The 23,274-nt window shown below is 37.5% G+C and overlaps 2 protein-coding genes across 2 annotated transcripts; one reads left to right on the plus strand and one right to left on the minus strand.

Annotated features, from left to right (window-relative positions):
* Positions 1-3,659: 3,659 nt before the first annotated feature.
* On the minus strand, positions 3,660-4,583 carry LOC119253952 (olfactory receptor 14J1-like). Its single transcript, XM_037521175.1, has one exon. It carries the CDS (start codon positions 4,581-4,583, stop codon positions 3,660-3,662), a length of 924 nt encoding a protein of 307 aa, XP_037377072.1.
* A 17,412-nt stretch (positions 4,584-21,995) lies between these two features.
* On the plus strand, positions 21,996-22,931 carry LOC119253953 (olfactory receptor 14J1-like). Its single transcript, XM_037521176.1, has one exon. The coding sequence runs from the start codon at positions 21,996-21,998 to the stop codon at positions 22,929-22,931; it is 936 nt and encodes a 311-aa protein (XP_037377073.1).
* Positions 22,932-23,274: the final 343 nt, after the last annotated feature.

A 23,274-nucleotide genomic window follows, 5' to 3' on the forward strand; every position in this document is an offset into this window, starting at 1 on the left:
ATCAAAGGAACAGAATAGAGAGTTCAGAATTTTAGGCACATTTATATCATCAGCTAATTTATCACAAAGATCAAGAGCAAATGATAGAAAAGGGGGCATCTCTTCAGTAAATAGTGTTGGTAAATATGGGTACCCACATGAAAAAGAATGACTAGGGCCTCCCCGGTGGCGCAGCGGTGAGCGCCGGGTTGCAAAGCAGCCCGCAACCTCTGCAGCCCCGGTTCGATCCCCGGCTGCTCCCCGGCCACCAGAGAAGGGTCCCACATGGTGCGCAGACCTCTCCTGCCGCCCGCTGCTCCCCTCAGCAGTGTGCTTCGGTCCTTCTGCCTGCTCTGCTCCCCGCTCTGGCTCTGGTGAATTCTCTCACCCTCCCGCGCTTCTGACTGTACCCAGTGCTTGTATAAATAAATAAATAAAAATAAATCTTTGAAAAAAAAAAAAAGAATGACTAGACCAGGATATAGAAGAAAAAGGTAACCTATGAATGGGAGAAGCTATTTACAAACCATATATCAAACACGGAATTAATGTCAAAATATATAATCAACTCATACAATTCAGCATTTAAAAAATCTTATTAAAAAGGGCCAGAGGATCTGAACAGGCTCTTCTCCATAGAACTCAGCCAGCCAACAGACTCATGAAAAGATATTCAGCTCTCTTATTATGGGGACTGCACATCCAAGCCACCCAGACATCTCACCTCACACCTGTGAGAAGGGCTGTTATCCAGAAGACAAGAAACAACAGGTTCTGGAGAAGAGGTAGAGGAAAGGGAATCCTTGTACAATGGTACATTGATGCAAAATATGGAAAACAAGATGCAGATGCCTCTTGGTTTTCTTTCAAAGAATATGAAACTACTAATTTGAAAAGTTATATGGACAATTATGTTCATTGAATCCCATTTACAACACATATTACCCTTAACAGATGGCTGCAGAAAGAAGATATGAAATGTACTACACACAACAGCATAGTATTCAGCTATATTTTTAAGAGGAATCCTGTAACAAGGATGTAACCTGAGGGGATCATGCTAAGTGAAACAAATCATGAAGAGAAAGATCAACATTATGACTTTCACTGTCTATGGAATATAAAGAAGCAAAAATAGTTGAACACATAAACCCCAACAAACGGCTAATTTCATGACAGCAGAAAGCTGGTTACCACAGGGAAAGGGAGTGGTGGTGGGTGGGGGGCTGCTTTCAATGTCAGCAGATGGTAACTAGGCCTCTGGGGGTGGTTGCTTTGTGGTATATATACTATGAGGTATAAAACTGACCCCTGAAACTTACACATTGTTGTTAATCAATGATACCTTAAAAAAGAAAGAGAAGATAGATGCTATGACACTGCACATGGAAGTAGCATAAACAAGCTATCTAGCCTTGGGTTTTCTTCCTATACGTGTCATTTGATTACAGAAAATGAAAACATCACTTAAAATATTCTAAATCATTCTGTAAATCTTGCATTAGAACAGAACCAAGAATGAGTGTTGATATATTGTCATTCATTGTGTTTTGTCAATACACAATTGTAATGTGTTTTGTATATTTAATATTTTTTCCCTTAATCAGAATATACAACCACATGAGTTTCTGAAGTCATATAACCAAACTTTTATTAGCTTTTTTTTAACCAAGATGGCTATTAAGAACAGAAATATATAACATGTTTGAGAATAAGTTTATATATTTATTTCACTCAACAAGAAATATTTAAAAGTTTACATTTTAGAAAGCTAAACATCGAGCTAGATTAAACTTTCTAAATTCATAGATTTACAATATAATTTGACTCATGATAACATATTTTTGTAGGAACTTTTTTTTTTAAATTTATTATTTATACAAGAACTGGGGTACAGGCCAGATACGCAGGAGGGTGAGAGGATTCACCGGAGACAGAGTGGGAACAGAACAGGCAGACTGACGAAATACACTGCTGAGGGGAAGCAGCGGCAGAGACAGGAGAAGTCTGCCATGCCATGTGGTATTCTCGCCGGCTGGTCGGGATCAAACCTGCACTGCAGAGGCTGCGGACAGCTTCACAGCACTGTGCTCAACCACTGCACCACCAGGGAGGGCCTTTGTGTGAACTATTATATGGAGCAATCTGACACAGAAAAAAATATTCTGAAGGACAGAATTCTTGTTTTGAAATAACAAAGATTTGGGGCAAACCAGGATGAGCTGATCCCCCTTTCACAGTTTAATTGAAAACAATAATGACTCATAGAGGTGAGAATTAAACTCATATTTGGAAAAGGAGATGTTATATTCAGCACAAATGATTTGGGACCAAGTGAGTGCAAATCCCGTTCTTTTTGTCAAGGGGGAGACAAGTAAAAGAGTGACTTTGCAGAGAGATATTTTAATCTGTATTTTCAAGAGCAATGCTTATAGAGCTATATGTGAAGATTTGTATTACCCAGACAGCACATATTAATGACAACTTTCTTTTTTTTTTTCAAATTTTTAAAATTTATATATTTATTTAATGAATTTTATTTTTATATTCCCCATACAATTGCAACCCCCTTATTTTGACCCCAATCCCTCCCCTTCCTGCCCCCCACCCCCACAGAGTGTCTCTGGTTCATAGTTTTTTGTTGATTTTGATTTTCACTTTCTTATAGTTATTCTTTTTCCTGGTCCCTTATTTAAGTTTTCTAGATTCCTGCTATGAGTGAGACCATGTGGTATTTTTCTTTTTCTTTCTGGCTTTTTTCGCTGAGCATGATCCCTTCCAGCGCCATGATAACTTTCTTATATGACAACTTGCCTATGCTCATTTCTCTACTTACCTTAAGATTCCTGGTTTGGTTAAGGAAAGTTAACAATTTGGATCCCCATCTTCCTGGTCCCAACTAAAAGGCTCTAGCCAAGGGCTAAGATGGTCCTGAAGAAGTTGTGCCCGGGGAAAATGCTGTTTGTGAAAAAAGGAACATTTTGGAAATAGCTGCCTCTGGATAATTCACTAACTTCAAAGAATGGCAGGCTTCAAGGCTTATGGCAGGGCTAAAACCCCCAGCTCAATGAAAATTGAGCTCCAAATATAAAGGGAATTTTTTTAAAAGATTTATTAATTTATACAAGCACTGGGGCAGAGGCCAGAGGCACAGGAGGGTGAGGATTCACCAGAGACAGAGCAGGGAGCAGAACAGGCAGAAGGACCAAAGTACACTGCTGAGGAGAGCAGCAGGTGAGATAGGAGGTCTGTCGTGCCATGTGGGAATCTCACTGGCTGGCCAGGAATTGAACCGGCACCGCAGAGGCTGCAGACAGCTTTCCAGTGCTATGCTCAGCCTGCTGCGCCACCGAGGAGGCCCCTAAAGGGAAATTTTTAACAGCCCTCCTTGTTTTCCTCGTGAATGGACAACATCAGAGAGATACATTAGGAGACACCTGCCTGGATCCTTGCTATGTATCCCTTGCAAATTATATAAAATCCTTATTGAGAGCTCAAATTTTGGACAGTTTGTCCAGAACTCTCTAGAGACTATTTTCAGACTTGATTCCTCAGTCTTGATCCTTCATAAACTCACTTACTTGGCGTTTGTCTCTCTATATTTAAGCCAAGAGTTTTCTCCAATATATCTTGAACTTGTCTCTCAATAAAGAATAAAGAGATGTGCCTCAACAAAATAATCAGGCTTGTCTTCTTTGGAGAACTTTTCTCAGAGCTGCCTTTATGGCTTGATTTCTCAGGCTATAGATCATTGGGTTGAGTGTTGGGGGCACAACTGTGTACATAATAGTCAACAAAATGTCCAGTGCACTGGGAGATTCAGAAGGTGGTTTGAGAAACTCAAAAACACTGGTTGTAATAAACAACATGACCACAGCCAGGTGGGGAAGGCAAGTTGAAAAGGCCTTGGCTCTACCCTCAGCAGATGGCATCCTCAGCACAGTGGAGAATATCTTTGTGTAGGACACTCCAATAAAGGTGATGCAAAGAAAGGCCACCAGAGACAAGAAGCCAGTGACACCAACCTCTCTGATATACTCATTAGAACAAGAGAGTTTCATGAGCTGTGGAATATCACAGAAGAACTGGTGAATGATATGGGAACCACAGAAGTGCATGGAGAAAGTGGCAGCTGTGTGCATGGCACCAGAAATGATCGCACTGATCCAGATGCCTAGGACTCCTTGGACGCATTTGCTGACATCCATGATGATTTCATAGTGCAGTGGAAAGCAGATGGCCATGTAGCGATCATACGACATTACTGTGAGCATGGACAGCTCAGCAGAACCACAGAGAATGAAAGCAAAACTTTGCACTATGCATTCCCATAGGGAAATATAGCCATTCTGCATGAAAGAGTTGCAAATGTATCTTGGTACAGTCACGGAAATGTAGCACAGATCCAGGAAGGAGAGATGTTTCAGGAAGAAATACATGGGTGAGTGAAGACTACCATCTATGAAAGTTGCGGTGATAATGAGGATGTTGCCAATTACCGCCACCATGTATAAGACTAAGAACAGAGAAGCAAGAACGAGTTCTAGCTCAGGCTTGGCAGAAAATCCCATCAGAAGAAACCCACTCATTGTAAAATTAGCCATAGTTCTTCTTAATTTCTGAAAGATGCTGACTGCAAGAAAAGATGGGAACCATTGGAAATTTCTTTTGCTTAACCTCCCAACCACACTGGATTCAATGAAGTTAGGCATGAAGTCACTGGACATTATCTCATCATCATAAATGTGAAAGTAGTTTTTTATACTAATCATCTTGTGCAATTTTAAATTACTTCATGGAAACATAGGTTAGGAAGATCGTAAATTTGAGAATTGCCCATTTTAGTCAAATGAAAGAAAAATGAATGTATATATAAAGTTTATAAAATATCTTTTAGAATATATAATTTTAATAATGGGACTATGGAGCATTTTTTTTCTTATTTCTATTAAAAGTGTTATATAGTTCATAAACTCACATTTATTAACTTTTGTTAGCTGCCTATTTTTTTCATTAATCATTCTATATATTCATATACTACTCAACTACTGTAGCTTTATTATTGCAGTGTAATAATGTTGCATTGTAAATGAGAGAAAAAATTCCTCATGTTTTTAACTAAGCACTTATTTTCTCACTAATTATAATTTTGAAATGCCAAATTAATAACTAATTCATGTACCTAATTATGACATATAAATAACTGTTATCATTAACATAGTATATCATACAGATTGATCTGAAAAATACTATTTTCCCAAAAGAAAAATAATTGAACAGCCCTTCCATATGCATATTTTAAAAGAAAATAATATGGCTCATATAAAGGACAAATACCATCTACTGTAATTCTTAGTATAAAACAACTATGGAATATGTTCACACCCAACAAATTAGTGAAACATTAAAAATACATAATCAGTAGAATATATATATATTTAAATATTCTTTTTTTTAAAGATTTTTATTTATTTATTTATACAAGCACTGGGTACAGTCAGAAGCGCGGGAGGGTGAGAGAATTCACCAGAGCCAGAGCGGGGAGCAGAGCAGGCAGAAGGACCGAAGCACACTGCTGAGGGGAGCAGCGGGTGGCAAGAGAGGTCTGCGTGCCATGTGGGACCCTCCTCAGGTGGCCGGGGAGCAGCCGGGATCGAACCGGCACTGCAGAAGCTACTGGCAGCTTTGCAACCCGGCGCTCAACTGCTGCGCCACCGGGGAGGCCCCAGTAGAATATATTATGATGAAAGATATCTGGTGATTACATATATCTGAGGAGGTGTGACTAAAGACCTCTATATCAAGTACAGTCTTATAAACAGATGCTACATCAATAAAATGAATGCAATTAAAATAATAAAGAATATGATTTATTTAAAAAATAAATAAGCTCAATACAAGCAAGTGGTATGATCAAATTTGTGCATTCTTTTTTTTTTTTTTAAAGATTTATTTATTTATACAAGAACCGGGGTACAGGCCAGAGGCGTGGGAGGGTGAGAGAATTCACCAGAGACAGAGAAGGGAGAAGAACAGGCAGAGGACCGAAATACATTGCTGAGGGGAGCAGCGGGCAAGACAGGAGAGGCCTGCCTCGCCATGTGGGTTTCTTCCTGGCTGGCAAGGAATCAAACCTGTGCTGCAGAAGCTGCAGACAGCTTCACAGCACTGTGCTCAACCCACTGTGCCATTGGAGAGGCCCAAATTTGTGCTTTGTTTATGGAAAAGAGCAAATTATTATTGGTCCATAGGTATTATTTAAGACTTTGTCTTTTTTATGAATCTCACATTAATGAAGAGATAAAGATGGTAGATTTTCCTCTTTAATGAAATTACTGCTTTCAGTGTTAATCCATTTACATTAGTTTTACATCTGTAATTCTACCATTTCATTGTCTCCAACATATTCATAGTCATATAACTGAGGGAACATTCAACATCTAAGATCTCTATCACAGTTTGGGGTGAAGATGGATGTTTATAAATAATGTTTCATGTTTACATGGAAATATTGTGTTTAAAACCTAACAAAAGTCTATTAAATATATAAACATATTAATATATGACACATATTATTAATATATGCTATAATTACAATATATATTATATATTATGTATATTAACTTTATGAAATATATTTATTGATTTTTACCAGTCATTTTTCTTGTAAATGCTTTTCTCTATATTTCTAAAAAAATGACCATTGACATGTCCATTCCAGAATATTCTTGAATTTTCTCTACTTTAGAATTTTCCCCTATGAATCAAAAGAAACAAGAAGGCTGATGACTGGTAACAAATGAATCATGCCTCCTGTTATGCTCTTTCAATCTTTATCCATATTTTCTGTGAGGATGTAAAATGTGCTGATTTAGCTCTCATAAAATATTTGAACATTCTCAATTTCTAAATTTTTCGACTATATTTGAACAATTTATCTTTAATTTCTGATGTGGAAAGCATCTCTCATGTCTTACTAGTCACTACTATAAGACTCAATAAACAACATGAACACAAGGAACATCAACAGCATCAACCCATCACAATTTCAGGCTGAATTACTTCTATGCTGGTGATATGTATAAAGACTTTGGTAGGGAGAATTGCACTCTCTAAAATGCTTTCAGAATAAAAGGAGTTTGCAATATTATTTCCCAGATTTCTAATTTCCATTAAAATACTCACAGCTCACACATAGTATTTCATATTTTACAAGTTGAGTACTAATGGCTGGTTATTTCATCCACTCAAACTAGTAACTCATGGCGTTCCATCATTTGTTGTAATCTATATTTTTAGTACTCAAGCACACTCACCAGAGCATATTCAAGAATATCTTCCCTCAACAGGAGAAGCTGTCAGTGTGGCCAGCTGACACTTAGCTGAGTCCAGATGTCTACCATCCAGTCACATTCAAACGAAGTAGCTGTGGAGAAAAATAAGCCCATTACAATCGTTCTTTAGCTACTGGCGATTAGGCAATTAAATTATTTTGGCACAAGCAGAGTTTCTGGGTGCTGTGGGTATTTTGTGTTCTCAATAAATACCCTGGGACCAAAACTTGCAATTATATTTATTATTCCTGCAGACTATTGTTCTGTTGAGTCAATTTAATGATCAGACACAGTTATCTGGAATTCATCTTATTTTGTTTATTGGACCAAATTATTGAAGATATTAGTTTGTGTGCAGACTTAGTAATATACACAAAAAGACCTAGTTTAATTCTATTAATTGAAATAGCAAGTCATTCATTTAAATCATAACTAGATAATATTATAATGTCTAATAGACATGTCCATCATCTGAAAAAGGGTAAATACCAATAGTTTACTATAATGAAGCAAAAAAATGCCTGAACTATGTCACTAAGTGCCAATGTCATTTTACTTTGTGTGGGAGAGTAAAAAAACAGCCACTTTAAAGAAACCTGGGTTTATGGTGTATGGTTTTGAATCATAGGGCAAGCAAATAGCTTCTAGGGTCAGAATAAAAAGGCTTGGAGGAATAACGAAGACTCCAGAGATAAGGGCAGCAAATTCCAAAGGCGATTAATCAGACACAACCCTCACCTCACTTGGGACAGCAGGGATTTCTGGATAAGGGCAATAAAAAAGGAATCTAAGGGCTGAGATGCAAGATATAATTCTAGGCACAGAAGGCACAGAGACATTAAGGCAGAGTGAGTGAGACAACCAAGAACTAACGAAGCACAAAGAGACTGATGGGACTTTAGAATAATCAGGGAAGCGGTATATCACCCAAGGCATGACTCTAGGGTGGCTTTCTTGCTCCTGGCTTGGTCCATGAGGCTGTGAATCCTACTTTGATTCTGTTCCATTTCTCCTCAGTAAAATTTTCCTTATATCCATTTCTCTAAATAAATTTGCCTCTTTTCATTTGCTTACCTGAGAGTAAGCGAGGTTTCTTCTGGGGCATCTTGAGAGGCCAGTCTGTAGTGGTTTAGTGCTGGGACTCAACACTGCCACCACAGCCTGAGGTTGATTCCTTGCTGGGGAACTAGACCTCAAAACCTCAAATTACGGTAACAGTTTGTCTAGCATCAAAGTTTAGTTGTGCTGCCAATATTCTAATTGTTTTCATTTCAAGCCCAGATTAGAAGATTACACACTATGTTCCATTATCACAAAATATGACTTATCCACGGCTATCATTTCACAAATATGAACTTTTCCAATCCTAAAAATGCACAAAATAGAATTCAGATGGTTTTTATGTAAAGTCTCATTCCAGTTTCTGTTATTAACATGATCATATATTTCTGTATTTTACATTTATATTTAATATGCCTCATGTTTTTATTTTTGCTTCATTCATCCCTTACTGCTTTGTTTTATTGAGTTTTAGTGAATATATTCTAATGCCATATTTAAATTTTGTAATGACTATTGCCTTTTTATAAAGTTATTTCCTTAGTGTTTTATTCTTGTCTGTTTTTACTTATACACCTATCACCAAATACATGGTGCCTTTTTTGGTCAACACTGTTCTAGTAAATAAGAATTAGACTCTTGAAGTTTCAAGCAACAAGGACTTGCATGTTCAGAACATCTCTGATGGGACCACTCTACACAGGCATCAATTGAATGTGCTTCTCAACTGCTAGCTATTAATTGGTAGTGCCATTTCTTCCCATTCCACTTCTTTCAATAACTTTCTAGGGCAGCTCAGAACTCAAGAAGCTTTATTTCTCACTGTGGTGTTTTATTATAAAGAATACAAATCAGAAAAAATGGAAAAGATACAGGACAAGGCATGGGGAAACAAGTAGAATTTCCTTTATTCCTTTCACATGCCACTTTCTAGAACCTCCTAGGGTTCACCATTCTGGAACTTTTTTTTTTTTTTTTTTTTTTTTTTTGTGGGACCCTCGCCGGCGGGCATGGAACGAACCGGCGCTGCAGAGACTGTGGGCAGCCTCGCAGCCCAGCGCTCAATCTCTGCGCCACCAGGGGAGGCCCCTAGAACTTTCTGAGTAGTGGATTCCCCAGTCCCCCTTGATGTCTTGGTGCCCAGAGTTGCTGCTGGTCAAGCTAACATGTAGAGTTAGGCAGGGGGCCTTTCATCAGGACAAAAGTCTTGGTATGAGGCTATCTGCTGACAATAGCAGGCAGACATTATAGCATAACCAGCTGGACCACCTTGACAGGAAGTTAAGTGTAAAGAGGCACTAGAGATAAGATATCTGATCAGCAGCAACAATGGAGCCCCCCAGGCATTAGCCCCAATACACATCCCCACCATTATGCATCCCCAATCCATATCCCCACCACACACATTCCTCCACACATTCCTCCGTATTCTTGCCCACCATCCCTGAATCTGATCCCCAATAAATGTGAGACAACCAGAGAAATAGGCTGCTGCATCTCCAGAGGTGCAATGCCCTCTAGGTCTTTCTCTCTCTCTACCTGAACTTTGAGTTGTCTTTCCTCCATCCCACACCACCCCCAACATAGTGACCTTTGAGGTGACACTGAATCCTATTGTTTAAGGTTTTACTTGGGATCACATTACACAGACCAGATTGAATAAATTATGGGACAATTAACTCAACCTTCAGTATCTCTCTCCAGTGGTCAGGAATGGGATAAATGTTTCAAGTTTTAGTCATGTGTTTAGTATCTTTGGCAACCTGAATTCACTTAAGCACCCTTAACAAGTCACACCATTAACATAAATGGTATTTTTGGAAAGGACTTACTTTGAATAACAAAATGCTTCACTCAGTCCAGTAACTCAGATATTACAAAGGTTGTCATACTCTGTGAGAAGAACTGGGGACTAATAACAAATATATATTTGTTTTTATGTCACATTATAACAGATTATTGAAGGGCTTACCATATATATCATTATGTTTCTCAATACAAACAGAGTTTCTCCCTTTGTGGTATATAAATATATACCTCACACATATTGATATATATGCCAATATTACAAATTTAACATCATACTCATACATATCAGTGTACATAATTATATGTCTTAATGAGATACAGGGCAAGCTAGGAATTATGCAGTTTTAGGGACACTGCAGGAGGGGACCTCAGAGAATTGAGAAAGTCTTCAGAGATAAGGGCAACAAGAGGTAACTAATTCCACCTGTAAAAACAAACATCCCAGGACCAAGGACAACATTGTTAATGCTGGCCTTGGTTTCCTTCAAGTGATAAAGGGAGGTAGAGATTGGGGAAATGGAGAGTGGTTTAATTTATGGACAACTTAGAAGGGCAACTGTTTAACTTCAATGCAGGGATGCCCATCCAGAGGACTGGGCCATAAAGATAAAGATGCAACAAATGGGGAAAGAGAAAGCTGTTAGATAAGGAATGTGAAGATCCCCAGCTCAGTAAGCAAATTAAGTGAAACAGCCAAGAACTAAGAGATCACAAAGAGACTGGAGGAGCTTTAGAATAATTAGGGAAAGAAGGTATACACTTTGGCTTCCTTGCCCCTCCCAGGCCTGGTTTCATGGCCTGGGAGTCCCACTTTATTTCTGTTCCCATTTCTCCTCAATAAACTTTTTCTTTCTCTAAACAAACCTGCCTCTTCTCGCTTGCTTGCCTGAGAGTCTGCGAAGTTCCTGCTGTGGCTTTGTGAGACACCAACCTGTGGGGGTCTAGTGGCTGGGGCTCAGCGCTGCCTCTGCAGCCTGGGATCCGTTCCTGGCTGGAAGACTAGGCCTGACAATTCCAGTATCATTTAAAATTAGGAAAACATGCTAATATGTATAGCTTTTATTATATTAAACATATAAATCTAATCATTTATGGTTCTCTTGTCTTGTCCATGTTAATTCTATTTACCATTATTTCCTTACCCTCATTCATTAATGGTATTATTGGAAAATATATTACTTTCCCATATGTACTAAGACCAACAATACATGCAAATGGAAAATAAAAGACTACAGGGATAGTGATTCTTATATCAGGCAAAAGGGGCATTAAGTCAAAAAATGGAATAATAGGGGTCTCCCCTGGTGGCGCAGTGGTTGAGCGCTGGGCTGAGAAGCTGCCCACAGCCTCTGCAGCACCAGTTCGATCCCTAGCTGCTGGGGAGGGCCCCACATGGAGCTGCAGACCTCGCCTGTCGTACCCGCTGCTCCCCTCAGCAGTGTATTTTGTCGGTCTGCCTGTTATGTTCCCTTCTTTGGCTCTGGTGAATCCTCTCACCCTCCCACGCTTCTGACTGTACCCAGTGCTTGCATAAATAAATAAATAAATCTTTAAAAAAAAAGAAACAGTCCTTTGAAAAATGGAATAATACACAGTAACAGTAACTTGTTTACATAATGATAAAGAGTTGAAATCATCAACAGGATATATATCAGGTGAATGGGTGGATGGATGGATGGATGGATGGATGGAGAGGTAGATACACCAAACTTCACAGTATTTGAATTTAAATCAAATTTTTACTAATCTGAAGGTAATAAGAGACAGCAACACAAAAAATTGTAGGGTACTACAATAACCCACTTTCAATAATGCATAGATCATACAGACTGAAAAATAGTAATGGAGTGTGGACTATATCAAAAAGCCTAGAAACAATAATTGCTGGTGATGATATGAAAAAAAGGGAACCCTCCTACAGTGCTGGTGGGAATGCAAACTGGTCCAGCCCTAATGGAGAGCAGTATGGAGGTATCTCAAAACATTAAACATGGACTGTCCATTTGAACAGTAATTCTGCTCCTTAGATATCTATACAAAAATTCAAAAATACTAATTCAAAAGGAAATTTGCACTACCATGTTTATTGTAGCACTATTTACGATAGCTAAACTATGGAAACAACCTAAGTGCCCAGAACAGATGAATGAATCATGAAGATGTGGTCTATCTATATAATGGAATACTACTCAGCAATCAAAAGAGAAACTCATGCTGTATGCAGCAACATGGATAGAGCTTGAAAGGATAATGCTCAGTGAAATAAGAATGAGGAAGATAAATGCAGATGATGTCACTAATTGTGGGATATAAAGTAACTAAATTACAGTCATATGAAAAAAAAATGAAAAATTAACCCTTGATAACTGACTTCAGAACAGAGACACCAAGGGGGTTGTGCTGGGGGAGGGGAAGGAGCAGGGAGGGAGGGAAGCCTAATGGTCAGTGGTGGTAGATGATGAGTGAGTTGGTGGTGAGAGCACTATGGTGGTAATAGCTCATGGCAGGACTCAGTTAAAAATATATTAATAAAAAAAAGACTACGAACTTGACTCCATTCTTGTTGTACCATTCATGCACATAACTTTTTACCCAATAAGAGCATGATACACATTCTCCTCAAGTGCACATGGCACATTCTCCAGAATTGTTCATGTATTAGGTCCTAAAATAAATATTAACAAATTTGAAATGATTGAAATCATGTAAGTATCTTACCTGCCCACAATGTTGTGAAACTAGAAACAAATAACAGGGAAAACTGAAAACTTCACAAATAGGTGGAAATTAAACAACACATTTCTGGACAGCAAATGAATCCAGGAAGAAATCAAGAGGGAGGTGAAAAAGTATCTGAGACAAATGGAAACACAACAAACTAAGTCTTGCATTGTGGAGTAAAAATAGTTCTTAAGGGAATTCACATGGGTCTCAAACAACTAACCTAATTTTACTGCTCAGGGTACTAGACAAATTAGAACAAAATAAGTACAAATTTAGAAAGAGGAACAAAGCAAGGAACAAATAGAAAGTAATGAAAATGAGTCTGAAACATTAGCAGAAATAACAGCAAAATTAAGAACTGGTTATTTGAAAAGATAGGCACAACTGACAAACCTTTTCTAGACTAAGAAAAAAGGAAAGACTATTCAGGTAAGTAAAATCAAACATGGCAGAGAAGATATTTCAACAGATGCCACCAAATACAAAGGCTCGTAAGAGACCAATATGAAGGTTGAAATGCAAATAACATTAATAGGGGCCTCCCCGGTGGCGCAGTGGTTGAGCACTGGGTTGCGAAGCTGCCCGCGGCCTCTGCGGCACCGGTTCGATCCCCGGCTGCTCCCCGGCCACCGAAAGAGGGTCCCACATGGCGCCAGACCTCTCCTGCTGCCCGCTGCTCCCCTCAGCAGTGTACTTCGGTCCCTCTGCCTGCTCTGCTCCCCGCTCTGGCTCTGGTGAATTCTCTCACCCTCCCGCACTTCTGACTGTACCCAGTGCATGTATAAACAAAACAAACAAACAAACCAGCAAACAAATAAATAAAGCATGCCTCTATAAAAAAAAAAAAAAGAAATGCAAATAACATTAATAACTTTGTGGAAACATACAATTTTTAATAACATATGAGATACTAAGACTATGTTATGAGGAAATAGAAAATCTAATAGACCAATATTGAGCAAGGTGTTTGCATAATCAACAACAAAATAAAAACCATAATCATCTCAATCTATTTAGAAAGCATTTGGCAAATTCACGCTCTTTTCACGATAAACCTAAACATGTGTTTAGGTAGAGCAGAAATGCACTTCAAAATAATAAAGACCATAGGGCCTCCCTGGTGGTGCAAGGGATAAGACACAACCTATGAAGCTAGCTGCATCCACTGCAGCACAAGTTGGATCCCCAGCCTGGGAGCTACCCACATGGCCCAGCAGACCTCTCCTGTCTCGCCCACTACTCCCCTCAGCAATGTATTTAAGTCAATCCACCTGTTCTGTTTCCCACTCTGTCTCTGGTGAATTCTGTCTCTCACCCCCACAACTCTGGCCTGTACCCCAGTTCTTGTATGCATAAATAAACAAATCTTTAAAAAAGTAAAGGCCATATATGTACTTGTGTTTTATTCATGACACCAAACAAAAAGGACTTATTTTGCTTTTCAATTTTTACATGAGAGCAGATATTTATTTTGGAAAATCATATCCCCTTTGTACATGAAGCAGAGGTAACTTACATTTTGTTATTCTTATGTTTATAACTTAGACATTACGATGAACTCAATGAATTTTAGAGTTAGAAAAAATTTAGAGATCATGTTAGCTAACATCCTACCAAATTAAAAATGTGTCTTTCCACTTCTGTGTAGCTGTCATGGACAGTTCTAGGGCCTCAGTGCATCTCTAGGACACCACATTTACTTACTTAAAGGTGAAAGCATTTAACATCTTCCTCATTGAGCTACATCTGCTCTGCTATTTTGATTTTACTATTTCTTTTCACAATAGGTGAAAGGACAGATCTAGTCCTGCTAATAGGTAACAATCCTGCAGATATGTGAAGCTATTTATACAATTTTCTATAATCAATTAATTTTTGAAAGATACTAAATTTTTTCACTATTTGTCATTTTTAATGTCCTGTTTCATGAGCTCACAGCTTGCAATTATATACTTTCAAATCCTGATATTTTAAAAGACATGTTTTTCTGGTTGGACCAAGTGATTAGAAGCCTACAGATTCTTATTTTAAAGATTTTTTATTTATTTATACAAGAGCTGGGGTACAGACCAGAGGCATGGGAGTTTGAGAGAATTTACCAGAGACAGAGCGGGGAGCAAAACAGGCAGATCTACTGAAATACACTGCTGAGGGGAGCAGTGGGTGAGACAGGAGAGGTCTGCTGTGCCATGTGGGTATCTCCCTGGCTGGCCAGAAATCGAACCCATGCTACAGAAGCTGTGGACATCTCCCCAGCGCTGTGTTCAACGGGCTGTGCCACCAGGGAGGCCCATATAGATTCTTTACCATTAATTAGCAGAGAATATTTATTCTACAAGTTCATGAGCACCAATACATGTGCAGAAAGGATGACTGAAATTAAACCATTGTGTACTGTATTCTTAGAATATAAATGTGAAATGCTTTGACATTTATTGGGAGATTCTGTTCAAATGAAAGTTTTCTTGGAAATCATCTGACTTCTATGTCATGCCATTTTTAGGATTATAAAAACTCATTTGTGATTGATAGCCTGGGATAAAGACATGTTTTATAACAATGGAATGCATACTCTATATTATTGGGTTTGATCTTGAATGATGAGTTTATTTCATGAAAAATTAAAATTTTATGCTAGACAAACCATTGCCCACATATCCAGGTTTAAAAAAAATGGCTATTATATTCCCACTTTAAGTGGAATTAGATTGACATTTAGTGTTATAATATTAAGAGATGCTGTTTGATTTTTGGTAGCAATGTATCGGTAGCTACACACTTTCAGATAATAGGGATATTTATTAGAGTAAAACATTATTCAAAAAGTAAATTGATGGGCATCCCATGGTGGCACAGGCAGTTAAAAAGCACTGTGAAGCTGTCCGCAGCCTCTGCAGCGCTGGTTCGATCACGGCCAGCTGGTGAGAATTCCACATGGCACGGCAGACCTCTCTTGTCTCACCTGCTACTCCCCTCAACAGTGTATTTCACTCAGCCTGCCTGTTCTGTTCCCTGCTCTGTCTCTGGTGAATTCTCTCACCCTCCCACACATCTGACCTGTACCCAAGTTCTTGCATGAGTGAATAAATAAATCTTCAAAAAATATAAAGTAAACTGGGGCCTCCCTGGTAACACAAGATGTTAAGTGTCAGCACTATGAAGTGATCTGCAGCCACTGCAGCATGGGTTCGATCCCTGGCCAGGGAGATACCCACATGGTAAAGCAGACCTTTCCTGTCTTGTCCACTGCTCCCCTCAGCAGTGTAATTCAGTAGATCCACCTGCTCTGTTCCCACTCTGTCTTTGGTGAATCCTTTCACTCTCCTACCCCTCTGCCCTCCACCCTAGGTTTTGTACACATTATAAATAAATCTTTAAAAAAAGTAAATTAATGACATGTTAATTTGATTAATAGAAGTAAGTTGTCTTTTTTTAATATTCTTGAATCTAACACCAAATAATAATATTTTTCAGTAATTTGATTCTATTAAAACAACTAAGCTGAAATTCCAGGTAACTAGGTATAATAATTAAATCAATTTAGCAGAAAAATACTCTGCAGGAACAATCAATATAATTTCACATTTGAGTCCCAGGGTATTGGCCAGCACCTGCAAATGCCCAGAGCTCCCACAAACTCTGCTTGTGCCAAGAGATTTCATTGCCTACTCACTAGGGGCCAAAACAGGATTGAAATGGACTTAAATTTTCTCCACAGCTCTCATTTTTCTGATGGTGACTGATTTCAGAGATCAGGACTTTGAGATAAGTGTCAGCTGCTTGCACCGACAGCTTCTCCTGTTGTGGGAAGATACATTTGAATATGCTCTGGTGAGTTTCCTTAGGGTCTAAAAAGCTAGATCACACAGTTAATGGAAAGGGCATAAGACACTGGTTTGGAGTGGGTGAGAGAAACAACCATTGTCATTTAACTTGTTAAATATGAAATACTATGGATGAGCTCTGATTAAAGGAAATTAGGAATCTGGGAGAGAATAATGTAAATGTTTTCCATTCCAAGAAACATTTTTTGGAGTGCCAATTTTATGTCCATCACAGTGTCTTTCTTTGTATAATCTCATATAAGTATTTGAGCATGAATCTATGATAGAATGAAACTGTTTGAGATACATTGTATTCATATCATAAATACTCTTATAATAGTGACTTATAAGACATGTGAGATGCTTTTTGCTTCAGAAATCACAGAAATAATAGTTCAAATATTGTAGAAAAATTTAAAAATTCAGAATGAATCCAACAGTTTCAGAAAGCAACATAACCATATTTTCCATTTTTCCAAAATAAGGATCAAAAAGAAACCATACATACATATGTTGTGCATATGTGTATATATACATATATGTGTGTGTGTGTGTGTGTGTGTACCATGCCTCATGTCATAACAATCAACCAGCCTTCTAAACTCTTCTGGTTCTTAGAAGAAAACTCATAGAAAATAGAAGAAGATTCTGAATGGACTGGTGAATGGTCAATTTATTAGAAATGTAAAGAAAAGGACTGGGATCAAAAACAACTTGTAAAAATGATTAAGTACATCATACTTAATCCACTTAAAGAATTTTATTATGTCTTGAAAACACTATCCATCTAAACAACAATGTTTAAAGACATTAATATTTTCCTAAAATGGTGATAGGTGTATAACATTTTGTTACAGGATAGAGAATAAATTGGAGACAATGAAATGGTGAATTAAAGAGGTAAAACTGATGTAAAGGTCCGGATCAACCCTGAAAATAGGGATTTCTTTGAAGTCAAAAGTGACCATCTTAATCTTCATGATTAAAGTGATCTCTAACTAATAAAGCAAAAGTAATCTGAAATAATATCTAAGAACTAACTAAAGTGACATCTTGAGTCCATTTATTTCTTCCTGCTTTTATGCTTGTTATCATAATTAATTACAGCAACAGTATATTAAAAATATTAGGTAGATATTTATAATCCATAATGTGACAGTTATTTTTTACCTATCCATGTACACACACATACACAAAACTAAATAAATTTATAAATAATTTATAGATGTTTATATATGGTCTAATCTAACATTAATCTTTAATATATATTTTCAAGATACAGAAAAGATACATATGTTGTAAATAACCAAAACTGCATTTAATTCCACTGTGTGTCTCTGTATAAATTATTGGCAAGAGTAGATTTAAATTAATGGAAAGACCAAACAAAAACTTTTGGATAAAAAAAGCAATATGAGAATACATAGGAAATTAATTCTTTTTGTTGGGTTCCATAAAGAAAAAATAAGCAACCTTCTCCCAGTTTCATAGAAATGGAAATTTTTGGAGTCTTCAGAAACCTCACCTGGAAAGTTTCAGTTACAAGAGATGATGCCCAGATGAATAAATAAATGTGTCATAATCAGCTCTAGAAATGCAGGGGTCACCTTCAAAGTCTCCCTTTAATATTGTCTAAAATAGAATTACTTGGTCATACTTAACAGTATGTTAACATTCCTGTGGATCACACAGACACACACAATAGCTGAAGCAGTTCTCAAATAACTTTTACTTGTGTGAGCAAGGGACTGTCTCATCTATGCCAAAACTTTTCTATCAACCACAAACTTAACAGTTTCCCAGTAATATTACACACTTCACTACAAGAACTGTGTAATGGAAATATCATCACCCTCAGGTTCCAAGTAAATCAGTACAGGAACACCATGGATTTCAGGCTGAACAACTAAAAAGGAGGCTCATTTTCCTATATGTTCAGGTCAGGCTAGCAATTAGCAATAAATACAATCATTCCCTCACCATGTCTAATAATTCCTAATAATATATGTTTTATTTCTTTATATTCATTTTCTCTGCTTATTCCTATCATGTTCTGAGAACATAGTGTTTATATCTTAATCTTTGTTTTCCAAATAGTTATCAAATCCATTTTCAAAAAAAATTCAAAAACAATTTTCAAGGCTACCTAAAATATTAACATGAAAATAATTTTTCAGTTATGTTTTATAGTTTGTCAATATTTTTGCTACTGCCCTAAATTTAAATTTATTGTTTAATATTAAATATTTTAATTCTAATTATTCAGATGACTTAATAGTTATCTAAATATCTACATGGCTTAAGATGTAGTGTGTATCCAAAGAAATGGAGAGACATCCCCTGCTCATGGATTGGAAGAATAAACATTATTAAAATGGCCATCCTACCAAAAGCAATATACAGATTCAATGCTATTCCAATCAAAATTTCAATGTCATTCTTCAAAGAAATAGAACAATTATTGATGAAATTCATATGGAATCACAAAAAAACCCCGAATAGCCAAAGCTCTCCTGAAAAAAAAAGAAGGGAATGGAGGCATCAGACTCCCAGACTTCAAACTATACTACAAAGCCATAATCATCAAAACTGCATGGTATTGGAACAAGAACAGACATACAGACCAATGGAATCGAATAGAAAATCCAGAAATAAACCCACAGATTTATGGTCAACTAATCTTTGACAAAGGAGCAAAGACTATGCATTGGAGCAAAGAAAGTTTGTTCAATAAATGGTGCTGGGAAAACTGGGTCGCTACATGCAAAAGAATGAAGCTTGACCACCACCTCACACCATACACAAAAATCAACTCAAAATGGATTAAAGAACTAGACATAAGACCTGAAACCATAAAATATATAGAAGGAAATATAGGCGAAACACTACGTGATTTGCACATCAAAGACATCTTTACAGACACATCACCCAAAGCAGTGATAGTGAAGGCAAAGATAAACAGCTGGGACTATATCAAATTAAAGAGCTTTTGCACAGCAAAAGAGACAATAACAAAAACAAAGAGAAACCCCACCAACTGGGAGAACATTTTTGCACCCAACACTAATGATAAAGGACTGATCACAAAAATCTGCAAAGAGCTGATGAGACTCAACAACAACAAAGAAAATAATCCAGTCAAAAAATGGGCAGAAGAGCTTAAAAGAAACTTCTCTGAAGAGGAAATGCAAATGGCCAACAGGCATATGAAAAAATGTTCAACATCACTTGTCATCAGGGAAATGCAAATCAAAACTACCATGAGATACCATCTTACACCAGTGAGAATGGCACATATTAAAAAAACTAGCAACAGCAAATGTTGGCGAGGGTGTGGAGAAAAAGGAACTCTTCTGCACTGTTGGTGGGAGTGCAAACTGGTCCAACCACTGTGGAAAGCTGTGTGGAGATTTCTGGACCTACTAAACATAGAGCTTCCATATGACCCAGCAATTCCACTCCTAGGTATTTACCCAAAGGACACAGAAACATCAATTCCAAAGAACACCTGCACCCCTATGTTTATAGCAGCACTGTTTACAATAGCTAAGCTTTGGAAACAACCCAAATGCCCAAAAATAGATGACTGGATCAAGAAGATGTGGTACATATATACCATGGAATATTACTCAGCATTCAAAAAAGATAAACACATGCAATTTGCTGCAACATGGATGGCGCTGGAAGGGATCATGCTCAGCGAAATAAGCCTAAAAGAAAAAGAAAAATACCGGATGGTCTCACTCATAGCAGGAATCTAGAAAACTTAAATAATGGACCAGGAAAATGAATAACTATAAGAAAGTGAAAATCAAAATCAACAAAAAACTATGAACCAGAGACACTTTTAGGGGGGCGGGGGCGGGAGGGGAGGATTGGGGTCAGAATGGGGGCTGCAATTGTATGGGGATATAACAATAAAATTTATAAAAAAAAAAAAAAAAAAAAAAAGATGTAGTGTGTATCAAAGTTTTCCTAAATATTTGCTTTTTCTAAAGAGTTTGCACAAATTTGACCATACTGTCAAACAAATTTGCACAAATTTGAATGTTATAAGATTTTTCCTTTTTTTGTTCATGAAATAAGTATCATTATTTTGCATATGTATGAATTTTATTAAAGTAATATTGATTTATAAGATGGTACACAATTTAGGGATCAAGATTCACACCTCTTCAGATACATGTTCCATATATAATACCATATACCACATAACATATATGACTTAATTCATAATGAATATTTTTTTTTGCATCTCAACTAATGTATTGGATAAAAAATATTCCATAGTTGTTTTACATTTTATTTAATTAAAAAAAAAAAATAATAATAATAATAATAATAATCAATCTATTCCTTTCCAATTCATTTGGAAAATGTTTTTCAGAGCAATTTTTATGATATTTTGTGCAAATGATAATAGTTATTTAAATATCACAATTATACCATTTAATGTTTCATAATTTCACTTAATGAGAATATAAATGCTTACCTAATGAAGACAAAATATTAGGATTTTACTGCTCAAATATAAAACAAAATTATAAAATAGCATAATAAATGCATTGTAATGAAAAAGAATTGATAGCTAAAAGATTTATAAATGTAGTGTATGAACTGCATAAGTCTTTTTATATAAAACAAAATTCAATGTTCTAGCCCTTTAACAATATTATAGATTTTAAAGTATATTGTATTAGGGCCTCCCCGGTGGCATAGCAGTTGAGTGCTGGGTTGTGAAGCTGCCTGCAGCCTCTGAGGCACTGGTTCAAACCCTGACCACCAAGCGAGGGTCCCACATGGCACGCAGACCTCTCCTGCCGTGCCCGCTGCTTCCCTCAGCGGTGTATTTCGTCAGTCTGCCTGTTCTACTCTCCGCTCTGGCTCTGGTGAATTTTCTCATGCTCCTGTGCTTCTGACTGTACCCCAGTGCTTGTATAAATAAATAAATAAAACTTAATTTAAAAAAAAATAAAGTAGATTGTATTAAATTTACTCCAACATAAATTTTCCTTTCCTTTGACTGAAATGGCAATACTAAAATTTATAATCCTCTTTATCCATGTTTCTGAGTAAAAATCATTGAAAATTTCTCCACTTAATTAATTGTATAAAGAACTACCTTCACATTAATGATGAAGTGGTGATTTCTTCAAGTAATTTCATTCTTAACTTGATTGAATCCAGGTGGATTATGAGGTTCAATAACTAATTTCCACTGGTTCTATCTTGTTTTGCAGTGAACATCACCGTGAAATCAAGGACAATGGTTAATTTCACTCTGAGTGGGTTTCTTCTAATGGGATTTTCTGCCAAGCCTGAGCTAGAACTCGTCCATGCTTCTCTCTTCTTAGTCTTATACATGATGGCAGTAACTGGCAATCTCCTCATTATTGCCACAATTTCTATGGACAATAGTCTCCACTCACCCATGTATTTCTTCTTGAAACATCTCTCCTTTCTGGATCTGTGCTACATTTCTGTGACTGTGCCAAGGTCCATTTACAACTCTTTCATGCATAGTGGCTACATTTCCCTTGGGGAATGCATAGTGCAGTGCTATGCTTTCACTCTCTGTGGTTCTGCTGAGCTGTCCATGCTCACAGTGATGTCTTATGATCGCTACGTGGCCATCTGCCTTCCACTTCGCTATGAAATCATCATGGATTCTAGCAAATGTGTTCACAGTGTCTTAGGCGTCTGGATCAGTGCGGCCATTTCTGGAGCCATGCACACAGCTGGCACTTTCTCCATCCACTTCTGTGGTTCCCATATAATTCACCAATTCTTCTGTGACATCCCCCAGCTCCTGAAACTCTCTTGTTCGAATGAGTATATGAATGAGTTTGGGATAAGTTACTTCTTAGCTCTTATGGCTTGTCTGTGTGTCACCTTTATTGGTCTTTCCTACACAAAGATATTTTCTACTGTGCTAAGGATGCCATCTGCTGAGAGCAGAGCTAAAGCCTTTTCCACTTGCCTTCCCCATCTCGCTGTTGTCATTTTATTCATTTCAACCAGCGTCTTTGAGTTTCTCAAGCCACCTTCTGACTCTCCAAGTGCACTGGACATTTTTCTCACTATTATGTACACTGTTGTGCCTCCATCACTCAACCCAATGATCTACAGCCTAAGAAATCAAGCCATGAAGACAGCCCTGAGAAAGGTTTTCCAAAGAAGGAAAGCTGACCTCGTTTGTTGAAGCACATCTGTAAATTCTTAGCTGGGAAACAAATTCAAAATATATTAGAACTCTTGACTTAAATAAATTGAGACAAATAATAATTAAGAGATTTTAGGGGCCTCCCCGGTGGCACAGCGGTTGAGCGCTGGGCTGCAAAGCTGCCCGCAGCCTCTGCAGTGCCGGTTCGATCCCTGACCACCAGGGAGGGTCCCACATGGCGCGTAGACCTCTCCTGCCATGCTCGCTGCTCCCCTCAGCAGTGTACTTCATCAGTCTGCCTGTTCTGTTCCCCTCTCTGGCTCTGGTGGATTCTCTCACCCTGTGCTTGTATAAATAAATAAATAAATAAATAAATCTTTTT

The sequence above is a fragment of the Talpa occidentalis genome, unplaced genomic scaffold, assembly GCF_014898055.3.
Source record: "Talpa occidentalis isolate TD23 unplaced genomic scaffold, MPIMG_talOcc4v2.1 talOcc4.248, whole genome shotgun sequence".
Classification (NCBI taxonomy): Eukaryota; Metazoa; Chordata; class Mammalia; order Eulipotyphla; family Talpidae; genus Talpa; species Talpa occidentalis.